General features: G+C 34.8%; 1 protein-coding gene and 1 pseudogene across 1 annotated transcript; both read right to left on the bottom strand.

The window, feature by feature from the left end:
• Positions 1–1,323: 1,323 nt before the first annotated feature.
• On the bottom strand, positions 1,324–6,335 carry LOC101389386 (olfactory receptor 52E1-like; annotated as a pseudogene).
• A 260-nt stretch (positions 6,336–6,595) lies between these two features.
• LOC101395001 (olfactory receptor 52E4-like) lies at positions 6,596–7,540 on the bottom strand. Its single transcript, XM_004433907.3, has one exon. The coding sequence runs from the start codon at positions 7,532–7,534 to the stop codon at positions 6,596–6,598; it is 939 nt and encodes a 312-aa protein (XP_004433964.2). The 5' UTR covers positions 7,535–7,540.
• Positions 7,541–14,528: the final 6,988 nt, after the last annotated feature.

Below are 14,528 nucleotides of genomic sequence, written 5' to 3'. Positions count from 1 at the left end.
ATCTCTACTCACTTATTACAAAATGTGAACTTCCTAAGAACCAAATGTAGCTCCTAGAACATTGTAAGAGATAAGAAAATTAGATGCCTGTATTGGTAGTCATATTACCTCTTCTTTCATAGTGTTTATATGATTCTTAAATCATATGGAATTGTGGGGTGTTGCTCCCCATCTGTATACTATATGCAGCCAATTTTTCTTACTAGCGGTTCTTGGTGTCTATTTCCTTGTAAAATTATGTACTTATTTTTGTTCCATACTTTTAAAATGTATACATGCTGTATATTTTTGTTTACTCTGCTGACAAATAATACAATTTCTATTCCAATTTTGAAAATGAAACTGTCGGGGGAAGAGGGAGAATCTCCCTCTGCCCTTTTCCTTAAGGTTCTTTTGGCTGGCCAAATAATTAACAAGACAGGTTAGCAGGAGAAAATAATACCAAGTTTAATAACATGTATACATGGGAGAAACTCAGAAATGAGCAATTCGTCCCTCTGTCTAAGCTGCTTGCTTAAGTCTTGCAGCTAAAGGCGAGGAAGATGTTTGGGGGTGGGTAGTGGTCTGGGACTTCAGAGGCCAGGAAGACAATTCTTTTTAGGGTCATCTATAGATAATGTGGTCAGGGAGAGACAGAGTTTTTGATAAAAGAGGCTTGGTGGCTTTCCTATTGTAACCTCTATCCTACATTATCCTTACAGCCATCATGATAACAACTCTTTCTTGAAACAGATCTTTTGTTTTAAATTTTTTAGGCAGTTTGGGAGGGGAAACTCAAATATTCTTCCTGAGTTCTCTGAGTCCTTATTGTCTTCAGCTCGAAATAATCCGCATACCAGAGTGGTGCCTCCTGGGGTAGCTTGCCCTGCGCACCATCACTACATACCCCAATATAATTCTGTTAATATAGAATATTATTATTGCCTCAGTTTTCTCAGCTATACAAAAAGAATAATAAGTAGTAACTACTTGTTATTGTAGTCATAAGAATTTAAGAAGGTAATACTTACAAAGTTATGAAAACTGTGTCTGGCTCATAATATTTGTCTGTTTATTTGTTATTATTATTATGCTAGTCAAAGTTTATCAACTTATACTTTTTCCTGCAACTGTTATTTCATTTGTCATATAATTGCTGACATTTGTGATTTGGAGCTGGAAGTATGTTTATATTCAATATTTATTATTTCCTCTTTTGATTTTTTTTGTCTAAGATGAATAAAAGACTTTATAAATCCGCACATAGGATACCATCTTCCCCAGACATCATTATTGCAATTTTGAGAGTAGAGAATAAGTTCCATTTACTCCTACTCAAGCCTCTTAATCTCTGAAGACAAAATTACATAATTTATTTCTGAAAGTTCTAGTTATCCTTTCTCTTATATGCTTAGTTTTGACCCCATAAATAACAGGGTTGAGAGCAGGTAGGATAACATAAAAGTTGGCAAGAAGAACGTGGATGTATTGAGGAACACTTTGGCCAAACCGGTGAGTCATGAAGGAGAAAAATGCTGGGGTATAGAAGGCCAACATGACACAGACATGGGAGCCACAAGTGCTGTGTGCCTGCAATTGGTCATCCCTGGAAGGTAGGTGGAAAACAACAGGGAGGATCTGGACACAGGAGATGATAATGGCTATGATGTGAAACACCAGGATAGAAATGCTGCATAAGCCATAGATGATGTTGACATTTATGCTGGCACAGGACAGACAGGCAATGCCCACGTGCTCACAGTATCATGGGGATTGATTTGGTGTCCATAGAAGGATAACCTTAGGATGAACAGAACAAAGGGGATTGCAATGCCTAAGGTTCTCAAGAGGATGATCAATGCCGTAAGTGATACCACCTTCTTTGTCAGCACAAATGTGTAGTGAATAGGGATACAGATGGCCACATAGCCATCACAGGCCATGGCCACCAGAACAGTTGACTCCATGCCAGTGCATAAGTGGATAAAGAATATCTGGATGAGGCAGTCCTCAAAAGCGATTTCTCTTAGGTTGAACCAGAAGATGCCAAGCATCTTGGGGATGGTGGATGTGGGCAGGCCAAGGTCAGTAGATGACAGAATGGCCAGGAAGTAGAGCATGGGATGATGGAGACTATGTTCAGTCTGAATCACAAAAAGAATTGTAATATTTCCCAATAAGGCAGTCAAATATATAACACAAAATGGAAAACAAATCCACATATGCATATCTTCTACCCTTGGAATTCCCAGCAGGAGAAAACAGTAGGGATGGAACTGTGTGTCATTAGGAGGGACGATGCTTCTGTGGCACTTTTACAGCTGCCCATATCATAGACTAGATGTCTCATTCACTGAGAAGCTCAAGCTCTTCTTGTCCAATGTTATTAATTTTCTATAGAATTATACAAAAATACATTTAATCTTTTCTAATCACCAAGCCCATCATGACATAACTGTATGACTTTTTTGAAAACTGAAGTACATGTTGTTTTTGTTTGATTTAAGTCAAGCTAATCAGATTTATGACATTTAATTACATTCATTTCTATGATAAAATCCCAATCTCAATCCTAGCAAATTATTTTAGGATATTGAAAAAGTTATTTTATATTTCACGGGGAGAGGAAACAGACTCAGAATAGCCAACACAATATTGAAGAAGAAGCAAGTTGGACAACTGACACTACTCAACTTCAAGACTAACTATAAAGCTACAGTAATTAAGACAGTAAGGTATTGGGGAAAGACTAGACAAATAAATCAATGAAACAAAACAGAAAGCTCAGAATTAGACCAGTGTAAATATAGTCAAAAATCTTTGACAGGGAGCAAAGCCATACAAGGGAGCAAATATGGTCTTTTCAACAAATGATGCTGGAATAATTGGACATCTGTAAGCAAAAAAAGGAATCTAGAGACCGACCTTACATCCTTCACAAAAATTAACTCAAAACTGATCACAATCCTAAATCCAAAATACAAAGCTTCAAAAGTACTAAAAGATAATATAGGTAAAAACCTAGACAACCTTGGGCATGGGGATAACTTTTTAGATACAACACGCAAAGCACAGCCCATAAATTAAACAATTGATAAGCAGGAGTTTATTAAAATCAAAACTTTTGCTCCGTGAAAGACAATGTCAAGAGGATGAAAAGAAAAGTGATAGGGAGAAAATATTTGCAAAATACACATCTGATAAAGGACTATTATCCAGAATATGCAGGACCTCTTAAAACTCAACAATAAGACAACAAACAAGCTGATTTAAAAATGGACGAAAGACCTTAACAGACACCTTACCAAAGAAGATATACAAATGACAAATAAGCAAATGTAAATATGCTCCACATGATATGTCATCAGGAAAATGTAAAGGGAAGCTATAATAAGATACCACTATACACCTATTAGAATGGCCCAAATCTGGAACACTTACAACACCAAAAGCTGGTGAGGCTGTGGAGCAACAAGAACGCTTACTCATTGCTGGTGGAAATACAAAATCCTACAGCCACTTTGAAAGACAGTTTGGTGGTTTCTTACAAAACTAAACATACTTACATACATACTATACAACCCCAGCAATCATGATCTTGGGTATTTACCCAAGAAAGTAGCAAACTTAAGTCCACAGAAAAACTTGCATATGGATGTTTATAGTGGCTTTATCCATAATTGCCAAGACTGATAAGCAAAGAAGGTTTCATTGAGTAAGTAAATGGATAAATAGACTATGGAATATCCAGACAGTGGCATATCATTCAACAATAAAAAGAAATAAGCTACCTAACAGTGCAAAGACTTGGAGAAACTTTAAATGCATATTATTAAGTGAAAGAATCTTATCAGAAAAAGGCTGCATACAGTGTGAGTGAAACTATCTGATATTCTGGAAAACTGTGGAGACAATAAACATATCAGTGGTTGTCAGGGATTATGAGGAGGGCAGGGATGAATAAGCAGAACACAAAGGATTTTTAGGGCAGTGAAAATACTCTGTATGACACTATAATGATGGATACATGACATTTTACATTTGTCCAAACCCATGGAATGTACAACTCCAAGGGTGAACACTAAGATAAACAAAGGATATTAGATGATTACAATGCATCACTGTAGGTTCATCAATTGTAACAAATGTATCACTCTGATAGGGGATGTTGATAATGGGTGACGGTATGTATGCGTGGGGGTAGAGAGTATATGGGAAATCTCTGTACCCTCCTCTTAATTTGGATATGAACCTAAAATTGCTCTATAAAAATAAAATCTCTTTTAAAAAAGTACCTAGGAGTGAAACGGATTTGATATATGCAGGTGTAAATTTAAAGTTAAAAAATCATCATTTTCTTCCTAAAAATGATTGTAACATTTACAATTCCAATAGCAATATGTGAGACTACCAGCTGCTTCACATCCTCACCAACTCTTCTTATGGTTATTTTTTAAAAATTTTGGGGCATCATAATAGTCCGTTTTTTTTAATCTCACTGAGATTTTAATTTACATTTCCTAATATCAATGGCATTGAGAACGTTTCACGTGCTTATTTTCAATCTGTACATATTTTTTGGTGAAAACTTCATTAAAATATTTTGCACATTTCTATTGGATGGTTAGTTTGCTTTTTATCTATTTTTAAAACTCCTTTATGTACACTAGAGGCAAGTCCATTATCAGATTAAATTTGCACTTTTGTCTTACGGTTTGAAACTTATGTTTTCATTCTCTTAATATTATTTGGGAGAGCAGAAGCCCTTAAATTTTATGAAATTCACTTCATTAATTTTAAAAACATATCTGGTTATTGATCTTCTAATATAGTTTCTCCTAGAAGTTTTATAACTTTAGATTATACATTTAGGCTTATGATTCACTTTTTAATTTTTATAGTATGTGAGGTATAGACTGAAGTGTATATTTTTGCATATCATTATCCAAGTGTTCCAAATCTACCCACTCTACATTAAATTACCTTAGCAATTTGTTAAAAATCATACATGTGGGAGTCTGTTTTTGGGCTTCCTATCCTGGTATATTGATCAATATGCATGTTTTATACCACTACCACACTGTCTTTATCCATGTAAGTTCTCCAAATTTGTTACCATTTTTTTTCAAATTTGTTTTCATTATTCTAATCACATTTTTAAATAAATTTTAGAATCAGCTTTTCAATTTGTACAAAAAAAAAGTCTGCTGGAAATTTGATTGGATATGGTTAAATCTATATATCAATTTGGAGAGAACAGAAACATTCAGAATATCAAGACTTCGTATACGTGATGATTGTATAGCTCTCCATTTATGGATGTCTTCAATTTCTCTCAATGATTTTTAGTTTTCTCCCAGCAGGTCTTTAAATTTTTTTGTAAAATGTGTCCTTGAATATTTTGTTTTCAAGCTATTTTAAATGATATTCTTTATTTAATTTTCTAATCAAATGTCATCAGTGTAAGAAATCCAACAGTTTGTATAGTGATCTTGTATCATCTAAATGTGTTAAACTCACATACTATTTCTCGTAGCTTTTAGTAGTTATATAAGATTTTTCTACATAGAAAAACCATGCCATCAGTAAATAGAATTTAATGTTTTCTTTCCAATATCCATTATTTTTATTCACAGTATTATAGTGAACAGATGTGATAAGAGCAGGCAGTCTCACATTTTTTCTGATAGTAGAGAGAAAACATTCAGTCTTTCACCATTAAGTGTTATTAACCCATCAGTTATTTTATAGATTTCCTCTATCTGTTTGGAGAAGATCCCTTCTCTTCCTTGCTTTCTGAAATTTTTATTAGGAATTTGTCATGGGTTTTGTCAAGTGCTTTTTCTGCATTTATTGAAATGATCATATGTTTTTTCTTTTGTGTGAGAGTGGTGAAATATATTGATCGATTTTCAAATGCAAAAATTACACTTGCATTTCTGAGATAAGTGTTACTTGGTCATGATATATGATCATGTTATATGTCATTGAATTCAATTTGCATAATTTTTATTAATAACTTTTAAACTGAGTTTATGATGGAATTTGATATCTAACCTTATTTTACTGTAATTCTTTCTTCTGGTTTTGATATCATTGTAGAGCCTGCAACATACAATGAGTTTGACTCGTTCAGAGACAGAATTGAGGGATAAATAACCTTCACATCGCAAAAACTCTGAGTGAAATTAAGAAATCACTTAGATGAAAGCAATGTTGGTAGAAAAACATGTATTTTAAGGACAGATTCCAAAATATTCATGCATGGGCCAAACTTTAAAGAATTCCATGCCACCAGAACCTTCCTTTTTATCAAATATGCAAATAAAATTTACTACTAATACAGAGAAGACCATTGTCGCTACACATTCAAGAATATTGTTGCATCTTTCACTTGGCCTCACAATCTTCTCTCACTTTCAAGGAGAAAAATCAATATAAACTATTGAAAGTTAAATTACATAAAGGAACCATTGAGTGTGAGTATAGGAGACTCTAAGGAAGGCTGAAGTAATGCCTGAGTGGCCTTTATATAGTTTCAATTTTTGGCATCCTGAGAGATATACAAGCTGAAAGTTACCCTGACAGAATTTATCAATTTCTGATTACATTTGGGTCATTCTTTCTTTACAAATATTCTGAGAACTCGATTCCGAATTTGCTTGGTCCTGACCCCATAAATGACTGGATTTAAACAAGGAGGAACAACCACATACAGGTTGGCCAGGAGTATGTGAATGTAGAGAGGAACATTTCTACCAAATCGGTGAGTCATAAAGGAGAAAAATGCTGGTGTGTAAAAGGCTAAGATGACACAGACATGGGAACCACACGTGCTAAGTGCTTTGAGTCTGGTATCCCTGGAAGGAAGGCGGAAAACAGCTCGTATGATCTGAATGTAGGAGAGGGCAATGAGGATGAAGTCCAAGATCAGAGCAGCAATGGTAAATAAGCCATAGATGATATTGACTCTTATGCTAGCACAGGCAAGACGAGCAATTCCCATATGCTCACAGTAGGTATGAGGGATAATGTAGTGTCCACAGAAGGGCAATCGCTTGAGAAGAGGGCAGAAGGGGATGACAAGGAGGACTGCTCTCCCCACTACGACAGAGGACATGATGGCTACCACTTTGTTGGTGAGAATAGTTGTATATCTCAGTGGATAACAGATGGCGACAAAGCGGTCAATTGCCATGGCCAGGAGTACAGCAGATTCCATACCAGTGTAGGTGTGGACAAAGAACATTTGGATGAGGCAGCCTTCAAAGCTTATCTTCCTAAAATTGAACCAGAAGATGGCCAGCATCTTGGGGATGGTAGAAGTGGAGAGGCCTAGATCAATAAAGGAGAGAAGCGCCAGAAAGTAGAACATAGGTTGATGAAGACTCTGCTCAGTTTTAATCACAAACAGGATTGTGATATTCGCTATGAGTGCTATTAGATAAACAACAAAGAAAGGGAAGGCAATCGAGATATGGAAAGGTTCCAGGCCAGGTATACCCAGCAGAAGGAAGGCAGAAGGATATGAGGCAGTGTCATTGACAGAGGACATCTTGCTGAGAACTCGGAAAATACACTATTGTCTTCTTCAGTATTTCTGGGGAGACATAAGTGAATATATGGTGGTTGGATATCACTATATGTAAGAGCATGCCAATTACACTCTTAAGGACCTTATGGAAGGAAATTTGAGGACAATTAACTGTCAGAGATATTCAAATTATTGCGTATCCCATTTAATATTCCATGGGGATTGTGGAAGTTAGAAACTGTGTTTTCTGGTGGTAGTGTGGTGGAGTGATTCATGATCATCTTGAGCTCATTTTTTGTTAAATGCTCATCTATATATGCTAGTATCAACTGAAAACCCTTTCAGTAACCAGAACTTCTGTATCATTTTCAAGGTACCTTGTTACTTAGTTGATTAGATACATAAAAGAAAACTCCCTAGAATGTTATGAAAAAAGGGGGAAGGAATCAGAGTGGGAAAAAACTTTGGATATGACTGTCAAGAAGTTACCCATTTATGAGTTTCGTATGCCTGGCATAGTTCCCTCTCTCTAAGTATTATTTTTTCCCTTATTTGCTTTAGTAAATTTTTTCCCTTATTTGTTCTGCTGTGTTCATATCTGTCCTTTAATGAAACTGAGTTTTTATGCTGTGGTTGATAAATTGATTACTACTATTTGCCTACTTTTACAGTCAAAAACTTATGATTTGCCACAAAAATAAGTAATGCAATAAACATGATAATTTGAACAGAGGTAGAAAACATAGTTATTAAATTCAGCATCTGTATATGATATTAAAAAAACTTTCAGCAAAGTAATCAAAAAATAAGGAGACATCAAGATTAGAATGAAAGAAGTAAACTTTTCTTTTCATAAATGATATGAACATTTACATTAAAATCAAACAATTTAGAACCAATCATTTAGCTTGTCAACTACTCAGGTATAAGACTCAATACTTTTTCTATGTACTATTAACAAACAAATGGAAATTAAAATTTTAAAGTAAAATTTTATAAAAATTCACAATACCCCTTTCAATGGCATCAAAATCATGGAGTACTTAGCAATAAGCACTTAAAATTCTAAAACATGATAGAAATTAAGAAGACTTGAAAAATTATAAAATTATACAACATATCCATGGTTTGGAAGGTTAAAATATGGTAAGATGGCAATTTTTTCAAAATTGATCAATAAGTTTAAAATAGTTTCAATCAATACCAAGAAGTTTAAACTTATTCAAAAACAATAATATGAATACCCTAAAGTCATGGGGAAAAAAATAATACTGGGGGAGTTATATTAAAGAAATTCAGACTTGTAAAACCATAATAATTAAGGTGCTATGGCATTTACACAATGATAGAAAATAGATAAGCAAGCATAAATGAAAGAACAGAAATAGACATGTTTCACATGCTCAATTAAATTTTATAAAGTGCCCAATGTAGTCATTCAATGAAGATAGGAGAATCATTTCTGCCAATGATACAGGTGCACTGAATATACTTATGAAAAAAAAGAGAAGCTTAATACCAATTTCATAACATCTACAAATATTAATTACATTTCTAAAATAGACAAAGATATTTTTTAAAAGCTCAAATTCTAACGTCTGTAGAATCAAAGGAAGGAGAATATCTTGCAACCCAGTGGAAATAATGTTTTCTTAGACAGAACACAAAAAACAATAACCATAAAAGGTAGTCTGTCACATGTTATGATATTTTAAAATTTACTGATAAGAAAGCAAATTTACAGGGAAAAGACTGAGAGAAAATACTCACAATCCTCTATTTTTGAAAAAGAATTTGTGTCAAGAACATATATGCTCACAATTAAAAATAAGAAAAACAAGCAATGAAAAAAGAAGGAAAGACATCTAAACTGATGCAAAGGAGAATATACAAATGACATTAAAATTCTCAAACTCATTAGATATCATGTATTTTATGTTAAAACTGTGATGACATATTACTACACATCCACTAGAAGGGCCAAAATTTAAAAGCACGACATCATCAATTTTGGCAAGGATGTGGAGCAACAAATTCTCCTAAATAACCCACAACAACTGAACGCCTAGGTGCTTACTCGAGAAAAATGAAAGCACGTGCAAACTTGTACAAAAATGTTCATAGCAGCTTTATTCATAATTGCCCCAAAGTGGAATCAATACAAATACTCATTAACAAGTGAATAGATACATCAATTTTGGAATGGTTACATAATGAAATTCTATTCAGTGATAAATATGAATTCTCTACTTATATGTGCAACAGCATAAGTAAATCTAAAATCACTATACTAAGGTACCAATTGCTACTAGTTACTAAAGAGTACCAACTACACAATGTCATTTGTATGAAGTTCTAGAGCATACTACGACAACAGATCCTGAACAGTGGTTGCCTGCGGAGTTGATAGGGGTCAGGGATGGCCTGGGAAAGAACACAGGAGGATTTTTTGAGCTGTTAGAAAAATTCTAAATATTTGTAGGGATGTAGAATATATAGGTATACACATTTGTCAAAAATGTACAGATAAGATTTGCATGTTTAAATACGTGTTAATTTTACCTTAAAAAAAATCAAATCTGAGCCAGGACAAAATACCTTGTTTATGGTTTTTGAAATTGGATGATGAGAATATTATGCATTTCTGTTTAGTTTATGTTTGACATTTTTCATAATGAAATGATATAAAATATAAATCTAGCCAAAACATGTGTCATTTTTAATAATTTACAATGTAAATTACAACATCATTTGCTTTAATAACATTCTATTTTGGAGCTTATTTTAGAGATAGAATACTTTATTGGAAAAGAATGCTAATTTACATCCCTCAATTAATACAGATAGCTAAAATTCTAAAATCTAACTACAATATTTCACAATCACACTCAAAGAGAATGAAATAAAATATATAATTTATGTGAAGTTTAAATATTCTGTAATGATTTCTGTTTTGAATGGGATTTAGCTTTTATTCCTGATATTTTCCTTCTTATTCATACTCATCAGCTTTTAAGTCAAATGCTAACTATGGTATATTCTTCATGAATGTTTGCGAGATGTTCACTGATGATTGAAATTACTCTGAACACTGAGAAATTCGACAGGAAGTACACAGTCACACAGCAAAGGAGCGTTGTATCCTAGGATGCTATCTACACTTCCTTCTGAGATTTCTTAAATTTATCATTTATTTTGCACGTAGTGCAGTATTTTTATGCCCAACTAAAATTTCTCAAACATATTCCTCAACACATTCAACCAAATTTCACATTACCGTATTATTAAAATTCAAAACTTACTTCAGGAAGCCAGAGGCCTAATCAACTGGGAATGTTCCAATTGAGATGGCCTTCAGGATGAATATTTTTCTCCAATTGAGATATGTACATAGCAATTTTTCTGCTTTATTCAACTGGCTCTTTATGCTAACAAAAGGTAAATCAAAGAAAATAATGTTTACCAAACACTACACTAAATGCTTTATAAGTATTCTCACTGAAATTTCAAAACAACTCTGTAAGGGAGATGCTATCATCGTACAAGATTTACAGGCAAACAAAGGTAAGGTGAAGAGAGTTAAAGGAATTTGTCTCAGGTAGCTGGTAAATATAAGGTGCGCAATTTAGAATTTATACATGTGTCTGTCTCCCTATTCCCCAGTTTCCTTTGGGCATTAGTGCTTTTGCTAAAGTAAATATAGAAGCAGAGAGTAATTATGTCTTAAAAAGAAAAAGAAATCTTCTATTCGAAATTGCAAAGTTAATTAAAGCATATAGACCCAGGAAAATTATGAAAATCATTTTATACAGATAGTAAAATATTCATTTTTTTTTATTTCTTCCTATCTGATTCGCTGTAGACTTTAACAGTCAGAACCTAAAATAAAAAAGATATATGTATGTTCTTCAAGAATAAGAAGGAACAGATTGACAGTTTAGGACATAAGTGACCTGTATTAGAATTAATGGGGCTCTAGGGATGGTCCCAGGACCAGGAATAGGTGGGAGGGGAAGAAGGAAAGAAAACCATGAGGATTTGAGTGGGTCTTGGCAACTAGAGCAATGAAAATATGCTGACTTTGTGGGGAGTACACAAAGTAAAGACGTGAATTTCAGGGAGCTATTTTTGGTTAGGAAAATGGCTTAGAAATAAAATGTAGAAAATATAATCTGACATTCTCTAAGACTATATTTCTACTCCATTTCCTATTGTGCTGATGATACCAGCTGACAAACAGATGCTCATTAGAAACTCACAGGCATTACACGCATATATCAGGAAATTTCAATGATTTAAAGTTTAATCCGAGAGGGTCATAAATGTGGAGAAGTTTAGATTTTTGAGGCTCCTTGGTCAAATCTTCTCTCTTCACACCCAGAGGGAAAGTCAGTCCTCTCCTTTTTTTTTTTTTTTTAACAGTGACATTTATTTTTTATTTTTTATGTATTTATTTTTTTTGTGAGGAAGATCAGCCCTGAGCTAACATCCATGCTAATCCTCCTCTTTCTGCTGAGGAAGACTGGCTCTGAGATAACATCTATTCCCAATCCTCCTCCTTTTTTTCCCCCCAAAGCCCCAGTAGACAGTTGTATGTCATAGTTGCACATCCTTCGAGTTGCTGTATGTGGGACGCGGCCTCAGCATGGCCAGAGAAGTGGTGCGTCTGTGCGTGCTGGAGATCTGAACCCAGGCTGCCAGTAGCGGAGCGTGCGCACTTAACCACTAAGCCACGGGGCCGGCCCCAGTCCTCTCCTTTGTATCTCTGATTCTGACACCATTAGGAGACAGTAATTTTTTCAATATTTTCATTATAGTAGCTCTTATTCAGGGTTATAAATATTTTGCAAATATAACAAGACCACCCCCCTACATCTACTGTTTAAAGCAGACACAAATAATACATCATTATATTACTTCTTATTGAGCCTAGATACGTTCAGTGCCAATACTTCTCAACAGAGCACTTCTGACATTCACCATCCATTGATAGATGTTAACCTAACAGATGAATCGGTACCCCCACCCCCACTCTTTCTCAAAAGTTGTAAGGTATAGATTTATTTGAAGGTCTCATTATTTACGTGGTTTCAGATCTTGACTAGTAGATATGTCCTCTTACTGGAGTGTTCTTGCCAACTGATGTCTGCTTGGAGTCAAATTCACCCATGGCCTCTTTTTGTCCATATCAGAACCCATCTGCCTATTGTGGCTGATTGAGAATCAGTTAGTCTGGTGTTCAGGGACACTCATTTTCAACCCAAGCAAACACAGCTTTGTGTCTTCACTCTCTCCCTTACTAATCACCTAAGAAAATCACTTCCAGAGCCTTATTTTATTTATCTGTAGAGGTTGAGATAATCACAGTATCAACTTCCTATTCCTCCACAGTATCAACGGCTCTATTACCTATAAAATAAGATGTTGCATATGTAATGCCTAATGAAATGTCTTGACACTGGATCCTTAGTAACAATAGCTGGAATAATTTGCATTTTATTATCCACGGATACGATTCTTGGTGCTAATGTTTGACTTTCTAAATAAAATAGAACAGCTAACTAATAGGTAAAACATGGTCCCAGAATGAACCATGTAAACTGAGTTCCCAATATTCAGTCGAAGTTGAAAGTTAAGCCCCTTATAGAATTAGATTAGGAACTGTGTTTTAAAGCATCTTCATATTGTTCCAGGAATATATTGCACATTTAATTAGGGAACAAATGATAAAACTTTTGGGACTCCTTTATTGCTACTCACTTATGGAAGACTTCTTCCTGAGATAAATATACATATTACTTAAATTTTAGTCTGAAGTATGGAATATATAGGCTAGATTCAACTCAGTCAGAACAAAATGGGTCTCTGTAACTTAAATTCTCATTATTTTATCCTCAAATTGTGGAAAACGTTGTCCCCTTTACAGAACCTGACCCTTGAACACAGATTAATACACAGATGGAACAAGGATTGACATACATGTTTTGCAGATCAGAGTGCAAAGGTCATCCCCAAGGCCTTACAGCTAATAAGCTAGAGCAACTCTTTCAAAGAGGTCACTTTACTGACCACCACTGTGATTTCCATGGTTGTGGACTCTGATCACTCACCCAGGCTCATATCCGTAGAATGAAAATGCACCATACAGTGTCTGGGTGCTCCCTTTCTGTAGGGGTAGCTGGAATAAAGGAGCCCGGCATTTTCATCAGTGATGTATCTCTAAGTGGTAGTACCTGATGTGACTTCCCTAAGCTCTCGTCACTGTCCACCGTGCCGAGCTGCCCCACCTGTCTGAATCTTTTCATTGGAGACTCCCATAAGTATAAAATATGACCTGGGCTACCTTCCCAAGGACAACATTTCACCTCTTCTTGTGGCATCAGTCTGGCATCCTGCCCAGAGTCCCTCAAGAGAACACTTTATGCAGAGCATGCAGCTCCCCTGAGAAGTACGTCCTGGGTCAGTGTCGTCAGGGACAGAGAGTATCTGAGAGCTTGAGTCAAACATTCTGAAATGTTTTGGTTTAAACCTGCATCTAGGGAGCCAGGAGTCTCTTTTTTATTTTGTCTCTTAGGCACCCTGGTTCTTTTGTGTGCTGTTTATCTTCCTTTCCATCTTTTATATCCATTAATTTTCTCTAATCATTTTAATCATGGTCTCTTCATGTTTGAGAGAGAACATTATTCTCACATTTCTGAATTAATATTTATGCTCATTGCTTTATATACATAATTCCATTTTAAATTGTATAATAGCATGTTGACACCTAAATGTCTTCCTAATCTTTTATCGGCTGTTTCATAGCTTGTTTTATATTAAATCATAGCAGAGAGGTAAAGAAACTGTCCTAAACCTAAATAAATCATTTAAAATTCTGTGTTACATAATAGTTGTATGACTATGTGTAAGTTACTTAACTTCTGAATATCTACTTACTTATTATAAAATGTGAACTACCTAAAGAATCAGTTGCAGTTCCTATAACATTGTAAGAGATAAGAAATGTTAAATGCCA

Source organism: Ceratotherium simum, chromosome 7 (assembly GCF_057802395.1).
Source record: "Ceratotherium simum simum isolate JZ-2026a chromosome 7, ASM5780239v1, whole genome shotgun sequence".
Classification (NCBI taxonomy): Eukaryota; Metazoa; Chordata; class Mammalia; order Perissodactyla; family Rhinocerotidae; genus Ceratotherium; species Ceratotherium simum.
The sequence above is the reverse complement of the archived record's forward strand: the minus strand, read 5'-3'. Positions and strand labels throughout refer to the sequence as shown.